This window comes from Corvus kubaryi, unplaced genomic scaffold (genome assembly GCF_017639235.1).
Source record: "Corvus kubaryi isolate FWS band 111438036 unplaced genomic scaffold, C.kubaryi_AGA036_p1.0 split1-37296, whole genome shotgun sequence".
NCBI classification, from domain to species: Eukaryota; Metazoa; Chordata; class Aves; order Passeriformes; family Corvidae; genus Corvus; species Corvus kubaryi.
Genome location: NW_024582075.1, coordinates 4195679 through 4215655, shown reverse-complemented (window position 1 = coordinate 4215655; position 19977 = coordinate 4195679). Strand labels below are relative to the sequence as shown.

Below are 19977 nucleotides of genomic sequence, written 5' to 3'. Positions count from 1 at the left end.
TCCTCTTTCTAAATTTGTATCACTAAATTTTGTTTAGTGAGAATGAAAGTCTTTCTTGTGAGGACCGAAATGGGTTGGGGATAATATCGATGAGATGAAGAATAGCTGGGTTTTAGTACTGATATTGGCACTATTTGATTTCTTTCCAAATGCAGATCTATTTGGGACAACTTAGAGGAGGAAAAGGTAAACCTTTTCAGGAGAACTTTTTCACTTCAGCATCAAAGAGCTGCTCTGTTGGAGTGCATTAATTTGTCAAGGGTACTAGGCAGGCAGACCGCAGGTAAGCAGGCACAGTGATGTCTGAAAATGGTGTAACACAGAACAGAAGTGCATGAAACAGATATGGGGAGGTGGAGGCACTAAAGGCAATGAGCAGCACAGAAATGCAAGAAAGTGGTGTTCTTTGAGAGCTACCTGTAGTTGAGTGGAGCCTGAAGAGGTTTTTTGGAGTAAAACTGAGGATGATTGTCATGCAGGAAAATGATGCACTCTGAGAAGGGTTATGCAGGATGATGCAGTGCTTTGTTCTCAAGCTGGTATCTAAAACACCATTCTGGAAAGCTCTTGAAAATTCAAGTGAATCATAGTTGGATTTTATTTTTTTAGTGGAATTGCTTTAAAATTCACATTACCATTTCAAACTGCAATTGTATGCTTCTGTGGCCCTCAGGGAGTCACAAAGCACTTGAAACCATCCTTGACTTTGACATTGAGGCCTGTGATGCTTGTCTAGGATGGAGTATAATACCTGTTGTGTTTACTATTTTCAGAAGAGAAGAATCTGGCATTTTTATCTGAGTGCATTGCAAGGGTGAACCACAGACCAATAGCAGATCTTTTGAGGAAGTGTGCAAATAGTAAGACAGAGGAAGGATATGGCAACAAAAAACTGCAAAAAAAAAATCAAAAAAGGCATCTAATATGTCTGTTCTTTATGGATAGACAGATGAAACATATTTGTCAACGCAGAGCATGAGAAGTGCAGTGCTGTAGCTTAAGCACTGCTGGGAGACATGACGTTGAGGATGCTTGTTCAAATCTCCTTCTTCCCTTTTTTGCAATAAAATAATTTCTTTTCAAAACATTCCAATCCAACTTGAAAGACTGCTGGCTTTTTATAGTGATATGGCTTTAGACCCTGGAAAAATAAATAAAAAAAGGCATTCTGTTCTTCCCACTGTTTTATGAAACACTTCAGTAGTGTGCTTTCATCATTAGCCTTTTTCCTTTTTTTTTTTTTTTAATAAAGATGGAAATAAAAATTGCGGACCAAACATGTATTAGCCTATAAAACTGCAAAAATAGCTTTGTGTGTCAAAACCAAAGTGCTATTATTTTAGTATGTGTCTTTATATGCAGGTAAGCACGCCCCATTTTCAGGTGAAATTGACACGTGTTTAATTCTGTCAAAAAGGGTTGCAGGAGTAAGGCTAGTGTGAATGTCAGGAAGACTGCGCATTATTACCACTGGAGACAACATCCAGGAGTGTGCTGCTCTAGCAAGAGGTCTGGAACAAGTGCAAAAGTAATCTGCCATTGTATATGTACACATGTTATTATCTTCATATTACCTCAGAGCCTGACAAATTAAATTATTCTTTGGCTTTGTGGAAGCAAAGTTTTTTTTAAAAAGTATGTATTTACATGGAATCATTGTTTCCTTATTTGTATCTAATTCATAAGCTTCCAGTAGAATACTCTTTTCAGTTATGGGTTTGGAGTTTTTGTGTGTGTGTTTGTTGTTGTTTGCTTGTTTGGGTTTTTTAACGTTTTTTCGTGGAGGGAGTTTGTGTTCATGTTTGGGTTTTTTTTGTTAAGGAGTACTAGCATCTTTACTGAATGTGAAAGTGTTGAGAAGAAAGTCTTTGTGGCTAGAAAAGTGTCTTGTAGTTTGTGCCACAAAATGCCTTTCAAGCTGAATTGACCTAAACTGTATAAAAATTACTATTCCATTTTTGCCAATGGTTTTTCATAGAGCTCCTGGTTTTTTGCCCAAACACTAAGTGATTATGAGCATTCTCAGTTAAGGTCAGGCTTTGATGTTATTGAGCACCACATTTCTGGGCACTGTGGGGAGCACATAGTGCAGGTGCTGAAAATAATACACCTTGGAGTAGGAGAGGGCTTGGCTGGGCTTCCTTTCTGCCATGACTCTTAGTACAGGGAATTAGCTGTGTTCTCTCCACTTTCTGAAGTTGGTGTATAAAATAATGTAGAAGATGATGACTGATATTCCCTTAGGTGGGTGAATGCTCTACGGAAAATAAAAAACCCCTGCATTTTCAGGGAGGATAAAATAGGACACAGTCATACTAGCAGGAAGATGGGTGAGGTGACCAAAAGGATTTTCCCTGTAATTTTTTTATTGTAATAAAATAATTTCCTAACAAAAAAAAATTGATTTAAGGAACTGCATATATGCAAGTGACAATAAAATCTGTATTGCTCTCAATTCCCTTCCTCTGTCTGTGGCCTGTATGGCGCCTACAAACTAGTTCAAAATGGAGCAGAAAATTCTAGACCAAGAAGGAGAAGAAGATTACCTCTGGAACAGGCATCAAGGACAACAGCCTGTCGTGGGGGATTCAGTTTCCTTGGCTATTCTTGTTAGAATGCTGGAGATATTTTTAATCCTTAATGATGCTTAACTTAAGTGGGATTTTTTTGTGTGTGTGAAAATAGAAACCTTTGTGAGCAGTAGTTAAGGGTCCTTCAAAGCTAAAACAAAAGCAGTAGAACAAACTGTGATTGTAGATAGGAACCTTGGAAATAAAAACAAAGCCAAACCCCTTTCTCCTTCTGGCGCTTGAGAATTGTATTGATACTCCCTCTAAGTACATCAAAACCCTAAGTGTGTTTTTTCTTCTGTAGAGAGTGAATGAAGTTCACATTCTCACAGTTGCGCCTGTATGTTTGTAAAGCTATGCTCCAAAATGGAGCCCTGAAATGAATTACAAAATGAAACAAAACTGATGGCCTGAAAGCTTTTAGAAATCATGAGATCTTATGTTTCTGGTGGGATCTACAAAGAAATTGTACTGGCACAAAAGGGAATAGACTGTGATTTGCAGGCAGTTGTGAGTTCTTAGCGTGGGGAGGAGTGTGACATAGCAAAGAAAATGCAACTTGAAGCTATGCTCTGTTTTTAACTGTTAACAATTCTTTTTCATGGTAACTGGTCTCATGCTTTCCAAAATAGCAGTCATCTCCCAGATTTTAGCAGGCATTTTAAGACCATCATTCTGCTTTACAGATGTAGATAAAAGTGAGACTCTTGAATACGTATGTTTGTGCCTTTATTATTGCTACTAATACAAAGATTAGGATGATTTTGGTAAGTTTGTAAAACTCTTTTCAGAGGCAAGAAAGATAAATTACTTGCATGGAATTTGTTAAAGTTGATGCATTTGCATTTCTTTTTAATGAAATCAGTTAGATGGAGAGAAAACTAAATACTTTAAAAATTCCCACAAATTTAAAAAGCAGGAAATTGCTAAGCACTTTTTTTTTGTAATCTCGTTTGTACCTGTTTGTCTGAAGTGCTATTTGATTAGATTATTTTTCTGTTATTAGCAGTGTCATTCATATGCTCAACCTTAAAATGACCTAATTTTAACCCCAAACAATTCCGTTTAAAAGAGCTGTCTGTATAAAGTTTGTATATAAAGTTTTAGAGATGAACTTATACCATCATAGCTGTTTTAAAATAATTTTCCATTGTGTCCAAACATAAGCCAAAGAATACAATAAGAAGAATTTGGTATGTAGGTGAAGTGCATAGAGCTAAAAGGTACAGGTTTGAAATAGCAATGATAAGAAACAAAACCTTACCTGGTTGTAATCAGCATGTATTATGAAAGAAAAAAACAGGAGAGGAAGAAAAATGGGAATTATGGCAATGTCAATTTGGACCACATTTAGAGTAAATATTGGGTACATTAGTAATAGATAAGATAAAATTGCCAAAACAGTTTTGGTTAAAGGATCAAGGGAATGTATGAAATTGATCAAGGCAGGAAATGTATGGCTGAGAATTAAACTCCTTTTTGAGCTGCAGGAATTAGCATACCACGTTGTTTTCTCAGCTAATAATTTGTGTGTTTCTAAGGGAGCTAAGGAAATCATAGACGAGAGGGATATTGCTTGTAATATATCCAGTGATAAAAAAAAGTTTTAAAAAATTATTAAAATGTCAAAGAAAAGATAAAAAGAGTTAACGTGATCAGGGAAACTGCATCTGAAATGCCGAGATTCTTGTCTACGATTATAGTGATAATTATCAAAAGGACTTCAGTGTATTCCTTCAGTATTTCAAATAAGATTTTCAAGGAGAGGAAGACTGAGAACATCACTGGAACTGGCTAAATATGGTTTGGAAGACATGGTTTGTTGTGGTTGTGAAGTTTGGAAACTTCAGAACTTTGAAACTTTGAAAAATTAGAAATTTTTACACTGTGAAAGTGCTGTCCTTAACTAAGATGTGAGAAGTAGACATTTATGGAGTATACATTGAAAATTCTCTGTAAAGCAAAATACTTGGACTTTCAGAGGCATCCCTGCTTTGAGCTGGGAATCTGGGGATGGCCGGGCCAGATGGCCTCCTCAGGCCTATTTTCAAGGTAAATTATTCTGCAGTTGTGCAGAGATTTCATTTAAGAAAATATAAATAGACTCTTCTAAAGAATCCTGAAAAAGATACTGAATAGGTGAATGATAATTTGATATTTAATCTGCTCTGTTTTGCTTAAACGAGAAAAGTGAGCAAGAGTGCGTGGGTTCCAAAGAGGGTCAAAAATGGGAACACTTTTTTTGAGAAGGAAAGCAACTAGGGACGTTAAAAGCACAAATCGAAGAGTCTCTGTCCTAGGCAGAATTGCTCTTAGCTTTGTGGAAGGTTCTTAATTTGTTTTGACTCTTTCTAAAAACCACACTGTACTAGTCAGTTTGTCACATTTTCCATTTTGAGTTTTATGTTAAGATGTCCAACTGAATTTTCATTAGAAATGCTGCTTAATGAGAGATGTAAAAAAACCCCTATAGCATTGCAGATGAGTTCTTCAATGAAATTGATTCTCATTAAAAATCACTCAGTCTCTATTAGACAATGGAAAATAATGAGTAGCTCATAACCTGGCAGACTTGGGACCTATGTCAAACGATCAGTAGTGTGTTAGCATAACCCAGCATTATAGTAATTATGTGAAATATGCACAATAAGGGGCAGTTTGACAAGAATGAGCACCAAAATGAGGTAAAAGCTATTCACAGGATAAAGGACCAAAGGCAGTACTTGTTCTGTGCTGGAGTGCAAATTCTGTGGTATACTATATCTAATGTTATATGAAAATAGCATTTGGGTATATATTTGTGGTTGCAGTTGCTCTGGGCAGAGCTTGCAGTTCAGGAAACAAATGATTTTGAGACCTGGATTCTGATCTCTTGCGACTCTTTATGACTATTGACTTAGTTTATTTTACTAGAGTAATACTAGAGATTTAAGTTTGTTTAGTACCAATAACAGAGTAGCATTTCAAGAAACCTTTTTTTCTATTTCTTCTATGAACGTGTAATCTGATTCTGCATTTTAACAGTGTAGGATTTGGTGAGCGAGACATGCAGATTAAATGTTAAAATTAATTTTTTATCCCTGAAAAACTTCAACATTTGAAATGTTGACCTTAATTTTGCTACATATTCCTTTCTAAAATCGGCAGTGTTCTGCGTGGAGAAAATACATTATAGGTAACTTTTATGATTAAGTTCCCTTGGAAGGTCTGAAATGAGTGGTGGATTTGTTTCAACTTGTTACTTTGTGTGTAAATAAGATAAGCATTTGTAAATTCCTTGCAGTCATGATCCATTTTTGTTGTACTTAAAAATAGCACATTTTTGCCACAGCTTCATTGGAAAATGTTCCTTCAGACTACTGCTAAATGCAGTTCTTGATTTTAGTCTAGCACTTTCATATTTCCTCGTATCAGTGTTCTAACCTGTTTACTGTTACGCCTTGAATTCTACGCTGCTTTCTTTAGGTACTAACTTTAGTGCAGTGCTAATGCTCTCTAGAAAAAGTGTGGAAATCGTGTGGAAGTTTTTGATTCTGTATTGCTTTGAACTAACGAAGAGCAATGTTCTTTATTTTAATACACTGGCAGCTAAAATTGCATCTTGACTGTACTTCAGTGTGACGAGCTGTGCACCCAGTTACACCTGCGCCCAGGCTGGTGTGTGTCGCGGGGTGAGCACACGCCTGTGCTCCACTGCAGCTCAGTGCTGCTCAGCAAACAGCTCTGCAGGCTGCAGGCTGGTTGCTGAAGCCGGTGTTGGGATGTGCAGTCCCAGCACATCCCGTGACACCTGGCACTGCTCTGTGCGTTTGCAGTGCCTCCACAAGCAAGTCAGGTGTCAGGAGTGTGCTGATGGGGTTTCCCTCAGAGGTGCAGCCGAAACACATCACTTCTTTCAGCCCACTGCAAACACCACCAGCATGAGGGTGGTGGGTGAGGGCAGGGCGGAGGAGCTGGGCACGGGGAATGTGGAGTGCGTGGCTGCATTTCTGTGGCATTGCTGGGTGTGGTGTGTGTAGGATCACTTTTTAAATCTACTGAAGGTGTTTGTAAAACCAAAATGTACAAGCCGGTTGTTGGACTGAATTCAAATTTAGTTTCCATAAAGTGTAAGGAAGAGAAAGATGGTAGTAAAATGGTACGTTGCTATGTTTAATAAATCAAAAAAGTTTTTAGAAAGCGTATTATAAAATATAAAATATTGATTATCATTAGGTTAAGCTTGGAAGCAGGGTTTTGCTTGGATTTTTTTTTTCCTTAACTATGGTAATCTGCCGGTGGAAGGTGCTCTGAAATTTCACATGAAACTGCATCCTAACATGGAGTGCTTGCTTGTGGTAAACATTTGTTGTGCTTGTTACAGTACATAGTGACAATAGTAATGCTGTTGTCTTCTTCACTTATTTAATTTAATAAAAACGATGTTTTTATTTGAAGTAAAAAAAAATCACATACTGAAATGTATGCCCTACTCCCCTTTGGGTCTTGTTTATTTTATTGATTAAATTCTGAAATCAGACCTGTGAAAAGTTTGGGAAATGCAAAATTAATCCTTTCTTTATCGCATGAAACAACCTTTGCAGTGGAGTTGAGGTATTTTTTTTTTTCTCTCTTGATACTCTTGTGAATTAGGAATGGAGTCACTTTTTTCTGAGAATGTATTTTCATGAAAGGTTGTAGATTCTGACATGAAATTTTCTATATTATTCCTATTTGTAAGTTGTTAAAAAAAACACAAACCCAAACGGGAACGACCAACTTGAATTCTTTAATCTGAAACAGACTAATGCACACAGAGGTAAAATATTAGCAAAAGGTCATGCTGCACTTTGGTGGTAAGTTCAGGAAGAGAGCCCAAGCACTGTCTCCTGGGAAGCAGGGTGTCTTAATTCTGGTTCTTGTGAGCAGAAGGGAACAAGGATATTTGTGATGTGTTTTGTAACAGTTCATGGACTCTGAACTATTCTTACACTGTCAGATTCTCAGAAGCAATAAGTATGTCTGAGGCACGGCCGCTCAAAATACGAAATCCACACATGCTTTTATTGTCTTTAATCCTGTGCTGTAACCATTGTGCAGGTCTGGACTGTATTGTTGCAGTTTACTCCTTTGTTTTGCTTTTAATGCAAATACAACATGCAGAGCAATATAGTGGGGGAGTAAAAGAGTGGATTTTGACCTTCATGATGTTTATGGCACAGTTAAGACAGTGTTAATGAAACTTAGATTTGCATCTCAGTGGGGCTATATGTTTTAAGTAAGGTTTCATAGAAGCAGAGAATCTGAAGAAATCTTAAAATCACTGGGGTGTGTTGCCTTGCTTTCTCTAAGATTCGCATTTCCAATGGCCATTTGTGCCTACCTCAGAGCAGGAGATTTTTTACAGCCTCTTATGGTGTATGAGTTGTGGTAGCTTCTGACAAAAGTGAAAACTGGGCATAATTTTTAGACTAGACTTAACCTAATAGTCCTGTCTTTCAGGTCTTTGGATCATAGATGTATTCATTATTATTTGAATAATTTATTATAGACACTCTTACCAGGATATGTTATGTATTATTCTAGTAATTTTTTTGACATCTGATGGATAGCTTGCTTGTTGAAAGTAAAAAGCTTCTGTATGTTATTTACTTTTTCTTGATTAAATTTTTTTATGAGGAAGGGATTAATTAATTCCTTGCGCTTTATCAATGAACTGATCTAGTTTATTAAATTATGTCCATGATACCCATGACCTTGAAGAAGCCATAAAAATTTCAAATGACCTCTCTTGTTCTCCCCTGTCACTTTAAAGGACAGTCCTAATAGGGTAAGTGGCAGCAAGCAGAAAGAAACATGCTATGTGGAAAATAAATACATTTTTCTTCTTTCGTTATATATTTAGGCTGGAATACTTAATTTGTATTTTCAGAACCCAGATTTTTATATCGAAATAACCTAAGTAACCTGAATTCTGCATTTGGGACATCGGTTTTAATAACTGACATTTATATTCATTTCTGGACCACATTTTGGCCTTTTTGCAGGAATCAGAGAACCGAGGGTTCCTAAATGCATTTGGGGAGGTGGTGTAATAGCTGTCTCTTGAGGAGTACTGTTTTGCTTTGTCGTGAAAGTTACTTTTTAATTGGTGTTTAGAAGGAGTAAGCCCTTGTTTCCCAACTGTCAATATTTGGAAATGGGACATTGTGGTTCAGTGGAAAAATGAATAATGTGGCAGACAGTAATTTAAATTCTGGTTTAGCAGGTTTTTTTGCCTAAAGGACTTTTTTTTTTTTTTTTAAATACAGCTTGATAATCAATGAATCATAAAACATGAATGGAAATTGAAGCAGAATTTTTGTGCACTGTGGAGGTACCCGAATATAATGTTACTGCTGTCCAAAATCACAGGAGTAGTCCATTGAACAGGATAATTGCATGCAGCACTGACTCAAAAGGAAACAGTTGTCTCTTGTTTATTGTTTTGCTGTGGCCTCTTTTTTTCAGTTGCAATTAAAGAATGTGTTAAAATCAAGTGAAGTACATCACTGTAGGGCACATGTGGAAACTTTCTTTTCTTAATCAAATGCTACAGCTTAGCAACAAAGGCTGAATAAAAGATTTTACCATTACACTGTTTCAGACTTATGTTTTAGTTTTTTCCGGTGTATGAGAACAAGACTGTACACCTTGGTTTTGGTTTTTTTTGTAGTAGTAGTAGTAGTGGTAATGTAAAAGGTTAAGGAACATTTTTGTCTAAAATTGTGTTTCTGATGAACTCCCATGTTCCCATAGCAATTTTAGTAACCACGCACTGTTTAACTGGAAGAGCGACTTGAGGATATTGCCTGATTTCTCGCTACCTCCCATGGTAAACCTTCTGTTTGTTTTGTGAATTTAGTAGTCAGAGGTGCCTGGATAAAACTTGCCATCTCCTACTTAATGACACTTCACAGCCAGTAAAGCTGCCAAACTGCTATACAGCTTTCCTTTTTACTTCATTAAGCAACACAGAGGAACAGATCACAACAATTACTTCCTACCGTAATGCCTCATGTTGACTGAAACATTTAAGTCTTAAGAATAGAACAGTACCATGAAATAAAAGGCTTAAATGGGAGATGGACATCTTCACAACTCCAAATAGGTCTAAAGGGAGAAAAAGTGCAGAGACCCAGGTTAAGAAAATCGAGCTTTTTCAGATGAGTGAAGCATGAATTGGAAATGGTGAGAAAAAGTTAAGCTATGCTTATCATAGTATATTATATTAGACATAAAATTTAAACTTTTTTTTTTTTTTCAGCAAAACCACACTGAAGGAACAAAATGGAGCTAAGTGTTTTTATTTTCCTTAGTGGCAGCACTTGAACTCTAGTGACACTTAAAATAATCTGTGTGTTATTTTGTAGAGAACATGACTGTATCAAAAGTTCTTTAGTAACTGTCTGACCAACCTGCATCTGTGATGCTTTAAGGGTAGGGCAACAGTAGTCTGATAATCCTCTTCACATACCAGAATGGCTTGCAATATAAATAGTTTGCTTGTGGTTATGGAGTTCATGATTTCATATGTGTTGTTTGGTTTTCAAGAGCTGTAAATAAAAAAAAGAAAACATATTTCATTCTTTCTCCCTGTCTTCTCTCCAACAAAAAAAATTCCCCCTTCCCCCCCCCACCCCGCAATTCGTCTGTAAATAGTGGTTTTGGTACATGGTGTTCTGGTTGTTAAAAGGCAAATAGACTCAGTGCTTGTGTTAGCCTAGCTTCAGGGTTTTTTTCTGCAAGCAGCAGATCAGACAAAATGTTCAAGAAGAGAAGGTGAAGGGTGGACAGTGAAAAAGTGTTCTGTGTGCAAACCATTGTATCCATGGAAAACACTTCTGTGGCCTTGGGAGAAGCCTGCAAGTCAGTTAGAATAAAATTTGATCTCTGCGGTATGTGGTAGGAAATCATTAGTTCATATATGTGTTTGAAAAGTGTGTTGTTTCTGTTGTGGGTGGGTATAGACCACAGTTAGTGGCTAGGCTGTGGTGGTGGTATTGGTGTTAACTGAGCTTGTGTCTTGCTGGGAACTTACTTTGCTTGTGAGTTCAGATTTCTCTGGAAACTGGGCATTGTGATGATGCATTTGCAGAAAAAAAATTGCTACTTCAGTAGGTTACAGTGTGACAAACTGTGGACAGTGCTTGGGGAGGGCTGGGAGATACCCTGCTACGGTTTAGTGTTTTTACATTGCATTAAGGATAGATAGATTGTTACAGCCGAGGATAAATATGTAATGATTTTTAAAAAAAATTTTTTTTTGTTGGTCCTATAAGGAGAGTAGGTTCTGGAGCTTTGTCCTTACACTTTTTCATTGGTAGAAGACCTGTGTTACTACTTAATTTACATATTGATGAAACCTCCCGTGAGCTGCCTTCAGAATTAAAAGAGTAGCGTGCAGATTACTTTGATAATACTACCTGAAAATACTCCAGAACACACTGCTGTGGGATAGAACACATTGAATTAATCTTGCACTTGAAAATTAGAGCTCTACTATTCTGATTGTTTCTGTCTTTCAGAAAAGCAGGACAGAGACAAAATAGGAGAACTGACTCTTACAGAAAACAATTTTGAATTGTTGTCCCAAATTTCCACTATTCCTTTATTTGTGTTTGTTTTTTTAACCTGCTTATCACTTTAAATTTAGGTGATGATTTCTAAAGCAGTGTCTAGGCTATCAGATTCGGTTATGGCCTTTTGATAAAATAATGTTAGCTCTGAAAATTTGACATTTATTTGTCTGAGATTCTGCTACTTGTTCTGGCTTCATAAATCTTACTCTGAACCTCTTGCCATTTCAGCTTATTATTCCAACGCAAATCTGAAATAACGAAAATACTGAATTATTTGAATTGAAAATGTTGAAATTGGGCTTTGTGCAGCAAGGTGAGCCATGACTTGATAAGTAATCAATTTTGCTAATTCTACATTGAATTCATCATAGAGGAAACCACTGGGAATTCTCTTCTGCTATATTTTAGCATTTTCCCTGCGTGATTTTCTGTAATGAATCCACAGAGATCACTTCGTTGAGTAATGGGTTAATATAATTAATTGAGTAGACATAAATTCACCTTCTGCATTTAAAATAATGAAACTGCAAAAAGGCTGATTGTAGTCCCCTGCTGCAACAAGAAAAAACAGATTTTTTTGTTGTGATTTTGAAGAAAATGTTCAAGTGCAAAAACTCATTATTGTTACCATAATAAAGGCATTACAGATGCCAACTCTTTATTGGGGTGATTCTCCATAAAGTATACAGGTATGTCTGTAATGTGTGCTGACTGACCCATTGATAACTTGGAGTACTGAGGCAGTATCCCAGAGCTGCAGTGGATAGAGTGGAAGAGGACAGAAACAATGGAGAGCAAAAGGGAGCAAGCTTTTTGAACAGATGATCCATGAAGTTTCTCCTGTTAAAATACTGGATGTGATTTGCCTTCTGTGTGACTTAATCCACTGCAAAATACTCAGTCATGTTTCTTAAGAAAACTAAAACGTTCCAGACCAGAACCAGACCTACCACTGGGCTTCTGGATTATTTTCCTGCTTCAGGAGGTTAAAAGAAATCAGCTACTCCTACTTCTGCACCAGGAAAGGAACCTATATAAACAAGCATGCAAGAGCCAATAATAAGGGTTGACAGTGCAGTCTGTTAAATGACATGAGAGATCAGACTGAAAATGTAAAGCTTTTTAAATAGAACTTTTATTATCCCTTTATCTTGTTTCTTAATTAGACTCTAAATCAGGAGTTGTTTTAATTACCACCAGAGGTTTTAAAGAAAAAGTTGAGCTGATACCTTATTAGTGTTACCAGGGTAGGTGGCAAAGCTGGTAGCACCAAGGACAACTTGTAGAACCCCGTTTGTTATTGAAGACAAACTTAGTGGATCATAGGATGTTATAAACACAGCGCCAGTTTCCTTTGCCATAAAGGTCAAGTGTATCCATTGTGCATGTTAGAAGAAGCTTTAATTAACTCAGCCTGTGGGGTGTAAAGAACTGTAAGGTAAGAGGAACAAGTATACAAGTGGTTCCTTACAGTTGCCAAGTTTTTCTCTAAGTCCTAAAGCTTGTTTTTGTATGAACTCACATAATGATTATAAAGCAAAGCCTAAAAATGAAGGCAGAAGGTTTGTCTTCATGCTCAGACTTCGTCTTTCTTATGAATTTGTTATGTGGAGCTTGAAGTACTTCATGTTTTTACAAGATAAAAGTGGAGGGTTTTTTCACATTTGCTGGAATATTGCATTATTGAAGTACTTTAAAAAAAAGCCAAACCAACCCGACCATTTGAAGGATGATTGGACAGTGAGGAGTATGGTAACATTTGCATCACTGATCTTTTACTTTCTTTCACTACATTTGAAAAAAACACCGTATCTGAGAATCCTGGAATGTTTTGCCCTAATTTGCAGTGTACAACTCAGTGTGAGAAGACATGATTTTTGGAGACCATGCAACACTTGCATTAAGTGCTTATAGTGCTGCAAGCTTTGGTGTTTTTAACATAAATTTTTCAATTTGACTTTTTCTCTCGGGTTTCATGTGCAAATCTTAGCTTTCATTTCTTCTGAAAGGGGTTGAGCTCTTTTTGAACTGAAACCTAACTGCTTTTTGTCCAAAAGGAGAGCCTTTACCATGATTCCCAGATAGAAATATGACAATATGTGTACTTGTTTGCAGTGTTTCTTTCGAATGTTGACATCCATGTAGCTGTAACTGGATTACTCATAAGGAGTAATTATTTCCTGGAAAATAGAGAATCCTTTCTTTTATGAAGAGAATGGTGGGTTAAAAAATGGTGGGATTCAGACAAGGATTTATTCCAGCTTTTTAAAAAGCTGAAACTTTCAGATCAGAGATTCTATTTGCATGCTATCTCTGATTTGGTTTAAGAAAGAAATAATGTGTTTATAACATCTATTAATAAATGTTTGATAATTGAGCAGTATAATGTCTGGAAGTTGGATAAAATACTGAAACCTAGCTGGATAGCTATGCAAACGTTTTTTATTTTTTATTTACAATTTTAAGTGATGATATTTTAAAGTGCAGATAATCTACACATAAAAATGTGTTCTTATGGAATAATGTAGTCTTTTAAAAATAACTAAATTTATAGTAATGTGTCCAGGCAGTATTGGGAAAATAAACCCCAGCCACCTTCCTTGAAAAATAAATAATAAATCACTCCATATTAGCATTTTTTAAAAAGTGAAAACAAATCTTAAACAATGCTAATGTTCAGATCAAAGTGGGAATTCATGGCACATGTGGCCTTCATAAACCCAACAAGCATCCATTGTTTGGTCTCCTCTACTTTCTTGTATTTGCATTTAATTGGATTTAATGTTGTGAAGTGTAAAACTGGTTTAGGTATGAGGGACTTCATACATACTGTAAGTTTGAACTGCACATAGGAAGTACTGAACAGTACATAAACTGCATGTAGAACCCATTTACTTTGGTACAGCTAATTATTTGCAGATAAAAGGGGCAGTTTTAATCTGGAGAACTGGTATTCATGCTTGCACCTCTGTGCAGCGAAGAACTGTCTGCTGTTTAATTAACGCCTGTTTCAGACTGATATTTGTTCTCCTTGTTTTAGCTGTTACTGTCACCTCAGAGGTGGTAAAGCAACAGAAAGTGAACTTTTATCATCCAGAACCACTAAATATAGGAAAGAGAGAGAATGATGCATTTAAAATGCTACTCCTTAAGATATGTAAAGCAGAATTAAGATTTAGTTTCTTACCAAAGTGTAAGGCTTCAGCACCTGAACTAACTCCAGAAGCAAAGCAGTAGTATGTGAAGCAGTGCCACTTTAGGCATGTTTAGCAGCACATACCTAAGCTGCTTCTCTGGGTGTCTGACTTTCACAAATGCATACAGTGGCCTACTTAATTCTTCCAATTATTTTAACAAATTTCTAAATGCCTGTAAAGCAGTGGCTGCTATGTTGAAAAAAATATTCCCCCACAGCAAACCCAGCTGAAATGCAGTTACAGGTTCATCAGCTTTTTCCTATTGTAGCATCTTTTACAGTATTTCAGCTTAATTAATTTCAGAACTCTGTTTGAAAGAACACAGCTATATCTCATGTCCATTGAAGCGTTCACATTTCTTTGAAGTGTGTCTTTAAAGATTGGGAAAGGAAATGTTTCATGAAATTTTGCAATGAGAATAAAATCCTAAAAATACTTTATAAACTTAATAAGCATAGGAAAGGGGATATTTTTTCTGTTTTTTTTTCAGTTTCATGTTTTAGAATTATAGCTTTGACTTCCACAATGGTGTTATTAACAGTGTTATTAAGAGTGAAAAATAAATAATAAAATCAATTTCTGAAATGCAACAAGGACATCCAATGTTCAATACAATACTGCTGTTAATTATATAGTGTTCTTATCATGCATCTTAGCTAAGCTTCTTATTAATGTATTTATTGGAATTTAATACTATGGCACATTTTATTATGAAACATGCTTTTGATTTTGGAGGTTTTTTTGTTTAGTTGTTTTTCTTTCTCTCTAAGGAATAGCTTGGTGCTCCTAGTCAAATTTCATGGCTTCCACGTTAAATTTCATTCGAAGTGTAGGGAGCAAAGATCATTATGATGCTTATGTTTTCAAAAGGAAGAATCCTAGAAGGGAGGCCTTTCTTACTAGCATCCAGAAAGCAGGGGGTATTGAGTGTACTTGTTTTGTATTGTGCGATATACCTTTATTTGTTTTGGTATTTGTTATCACACAGTGGTAATCCCCATCAAGGGCTGTGATTTAAGGTTACTGGTCTGGATGCTGTTTGCAACATACTGTTCATCTCCATTATCTGCTATCTCAAAAGTATCACACCAGTCTTTGCATCAGAGGGATCGTCCTGCTCAGTCACTGTAGGATGCATCATGCTGCCTATGCTGCCTCGTCCCAGTAAGGGAGTTGTACTGGTGCTTCCTGTGCTTCCAGGCGAGGTCCTGGGGACCTACTCTGCCTCGTGGTTTTCTGTGCTTTAAACCAGTGCTGTTTGCAGCAGCTTTCCTGCTTCTGAGATGATTTTTTGTCCTTTTATATTCCAGCTTGAGGAGAAAGAGTATTGGAAAGGAAGAGTGGAATTAATACATGTTTTGCTTCAGGCTAAATATTGAACCATGATCTTTGTAGTAGCTGAGAGCTGAACTCTGCCATGGGTAGTCATGTTGGTCTTGTAGAAGAAGGACATTATGAATTTTTTCTGGTCATGTGCTGTGCTAAGTTGTTGAAGAACTGCTTTGGGTAGAACATCGGTAGAACATCAGGAGACCAGGCCACTTTGCTGTATGTTTCTATTGCTTGTAACAAATTGTCATTTTATCTGTGCCATAACTTTAGTCTGTAAGTAATATATTTTATTTAAGCTGAGTATTGAAGTGGTATGTACTACACAAGGTAGTACATACTCAGGTACCTTGAGGAAAGCACTGGAACTTGAAAATTGCAGTGGAGATGTAGACAGTTTCTCGGAACATTTTGCTGGAGTGTTTCAAATCTGAGTTTTGGACAGAACAAATTGCACTTAGAAAAGTGAACAAAAAAGGCAGTCTGTTGTAAGGCTGTCATCTTGGGGTGCAGATACCTATTTTTAGGCAGCTAGTCTGGGATTGTCCTATATGTAGCCACCAGTAGGTAGTGGATATTAATAACTTGGACAGTTTTAACAGATACTGCGATCAGATAAAGCTGTCTGGCAGTTGTGTTACACAGTTCTTATGTCACTGAGAAATTGTGGCGCATGGAAGAAACCACCAGAGGGTGAGTATCAGAGCTCCTGATACCCTACAGATCCATACTGTGATTTAAATCATTGTAAGTGCCTAGTTGGATTTCCATAGGGCAGAGCACACATATAGCCTGTGGTTTTTAACCTTGTAGTTCTTTGTCTTGTGTAAATACTAATTTTTTTAGTTGTATTCTCTCATATTTTTTGTATTTTCATATCTTTGTATTTGTATTTTCATTTTTGTATTTGTGTTTTCATATTTTCATGTTTTCTGTCCACAAATGCCTGATATTCTTTAGGAATTTAGGGAAAGAGCTACACAAAGAATTACTGGATTTTCAATGTCACATTTGATTTAGAAGTTTGCTGTAGTATTTTAGCCATTTTCCTCAGTCATCATCTCTTCAAAGACTGTACCATTAAAATAAACCCCCTCTTCTAGATCTGTTTCAAAACTGATGGAGAAACCATATTATAGAAAATCACATGTCTTTTTGTAGCTCTTAGACTAACAGGAATATCTTTCCCAGGTTACCAGCAGAAGGAAAAATGACAATGAAACAGAAGATTAGTGGTGGTGTTATTTTTTAAAGCTAAAGTGACAATTTTTAAGAAAAACATTTTTATTTAAATTATTACTGTGTCTTCTTCATTTGTTCTGGTGGGATCTTTTATAATGTTAATGAATCAAGTAACTTCAGTAATCAAATATTTCTTGTCAAATGAGTGATTTTTAGAGAACCATTGGAAATGCTGATGTCTACTGAGATTATTGCATACTTCCAAAGGAGACTAAGTATGTTGAAGCAGAGAATGCTGTTTAGCTTGAAAGGACAAATCACACAGTGAAAGGTCATTGCCAAAGATACCTAATACTCTGGTTACAGGTGAAGGGCTGCATGCTGGCAGAGTTGAAAAGGAATCCAGCATGTATGCTGCTCAGTCTAATTATAATGTTACAGATGGCCATTACATAAGGAATGCCTCCAAATCAATATCACCCATGCAGAGAGACTTCTAAGTGTATACCTGATCCTGAAAGAGCAGCAGCTTGCTATTTTTCCCAGGAATGTAGCTCTTGGAGCAGCAAGGAGCACCTTCCGTTCCAAGTTACCTTCTTGGTTGTGCTAACTTGGTATTTATGTTCAGTTTTCCCTCCCTGATCACCATGCTACCTTCCTTAATATGGTTTTCTTTTTACTGTATGCATGCATCAGACTGAACCACATTTTAGATGGAGACAGTTATTCTGTATTAAAAATGAATGACGTATGCCCTGATTAGGAGTTTTTCATTAGAAGGAAGAGTATGGTGATGCAGAGACTGAATTTAGCTGAAAGGAAATAAACCAAGCTAGCAAGGGAATAACATACAGAAACCATAATTGCCCAAGCTAAATTTGTCTTCAAGTGCCTACAGAAACTGGCAGTGAGCTTTCAATAACAGCAGTAATTAAGAGCAGTGTGTTAGCACTCTATCTGCAAGCCCAAGCTCAAGCAAAATGGAAGGCAAAGTAACTGTTAGTTCGTATGAGTAATGTAACAGTGGTGGGAATTAGGCAAACAAGTTGCACAATTTAAGTGATGTTTAGGTCTAATACAGGATTAGACATTAAATAATCTATCCTATTTTCATACTGAATGAAAATACCTCCCCATCCCTAGGTAAAAAGCTCATCACCTTTCCTGCCAGCCCTGGACAGCACATAAAGAGGATTGTGTTTGTATCAGTGGTTCATATAGTTCACATTCGTAGCTAAGCATACACTTCTGTGTTTCGTTATGCTCAATTCTATTGCCATCTGCTTTTACAATGCAAAATGCATGCTAGTTTGACTCTGCAGTCTGCACAGGTTTGGGTAGTGTAGTCTTCCACCTGTGTCTGCACAGTTCTTGGATATATTGCTTTTCTACAGCTAACGGGGTAGAGAATTTTGAAGGGTCTGAACACCAGGGATTCGGGATGTCCCTACACATCTGCCTTGCTGGATGCACATTCATAATCTAGCCAGACTAATGCAAATAACTAATGTACTAGATGAGTCAAGGTTATATCAGAGGAGGACCATTGCTAGTCTGCTTTGGATTTCTGGACATACATCTTTTCATAGCAGAATACTCTTCATGCAACTTTTGAGTAGAACAAGCAGTGTTTTGACCATCTGCTGCCCCCCTGTTTGAAAATAATAGGTGCCCTGCTAGGTTGCTATGTGTAGGTTCATGTAAGTATTACAGCTCTAGTATGTGGACTAAATTGAACATACTTAGGCGTGATACAGATAACAACAGCACATTTCAAGCTTTTGTCAGGTCTCTGTAATTGTTGGGTTGTATGATCTTAGCTGCTTCTAATTGTGAAAAGTTACTACAAAACTGGACACTCTTTTCAGATGTTACAACTTTTATGCACCCTCATTTATTTATTTATCCTTAAATCAGAACCTTATTTTTAAAATGCATTATCTTTTTAATATTTAAATACTGAAATTTTTTGTCAGTAGGATACAGTTTTTGTACATAGTGACATGATGCATGACAAAGTTATGTTTCTTGAAAGATTGAAATCCTTACATAAGATGCCCACAATGCCTGGAGCTTGCTTATATTAAATAGTGTGGTTAGAGTGCTTGGCTAGTTGATTTAGTTTGTTCTATATTGCAACATGGAACAGCTGTTAGTTTATTACCTGCTTTCTGTGGGATTACAATATAAGGATGGGGAGAGAAAGCTGAAATTGGCAAATTGGTTAATTATGCAGAACAGAATGAGCTATAAAGTTGCTGTCTGGTGCTGCTGCATTGGGATGTCTTGCAGACATCAAAAATACCCCAAGTTTTTGTTTACAGGAGAACCTGACAAAACCGCCTCTGCACCTTTAGGTGCACTAGCAGTTAGGTCAGAAAAGGTTGGTGTTTTAGCCTTTCAGCTAGAGTCTTCAAGCTGAGGAATACCTCAGAGTGAGGAGGTTTTGTTGGGAAGTGTGTCCACATGGTTTTCTGCACTGTATGTACAAAAAGAGAAAATGTGAAAGAAATGACAGTCGGAAAAGTGGTGTGTGAGCTTGGAATATGAGTAAGGCACAGGCCTGGAAAAAATGACTACTGAGATCCGCTGGCTTTCAGCAACAGTAGTAATGTTTATAACCAAGCAAAAAAGCCCCTTGCTCCTGTGATGTTCCTTGCCTTGATTACTGCTGGCAAAAACTGTTCAGCATATTGTTCACCTGATGATGAGGGCTTCCAGCTCCCAGCACTGCTTGGTAATATCCACTTCTTGTGTGCTAGTGTTGCCTACAGCTTAAGAGTTCTACTCCTTCCCTTTTCTTACATCCCTGGTTTGTTTATAGAGAGCACTTACTGCCTCTCAGCTTTCATTTTACTAGGCTAATTAAACAAGTCTTTGTTGTTATACTCTTTGAACTGTCCTCTCCTTGCTTCTGTGTTATTCTTGTAGCTTCCCCCTGCACATGCTTAAGCTTAAATCATGAATTTTCTAAGACAGGTGACCAGAAATATTCACAGAGTTCCAGACAAGATCTTACCAGTTTCTTGTAAAATGGCTTTAAAACATCCCCATCTCTACTGAAAATTCGTCTCTTGATATAGCCAGATTGCATATGCC

The 19977-nt window shown here is 36.9% G+C and overlaps 1 protein-coding gene across 4 annotated transcripts in view; it reads left to right on the top strand.

Moving 5' to 3' along the window:
* The window catches only part of COMMD10 (COMM domain containing 10), a 109094-nt gene that overhangs the window by 36641 nt on the left and 52476 nt on the right, over window positions 1-19977 (top strand). Inside the window, exon 6 of one of the 4 annotated variants that reach the window (XM_042012803.1) lies at window positions 8861-9189. The exons of the other annotated variants lie outside the window; for them this stretch is intronic. Within the exon in view, the coding sequence (XP_041868737.1) occupies window positions 8861-8875 (15 nt within the window). The 3' untranslated portion in view covers window positions 8876-9189. Of the gene's footprint in view, window positions 1-8860; window positions 9190-19977 lie in introns of those variants that run through there. 4 annotated transcript variants of the gene reach the window in all.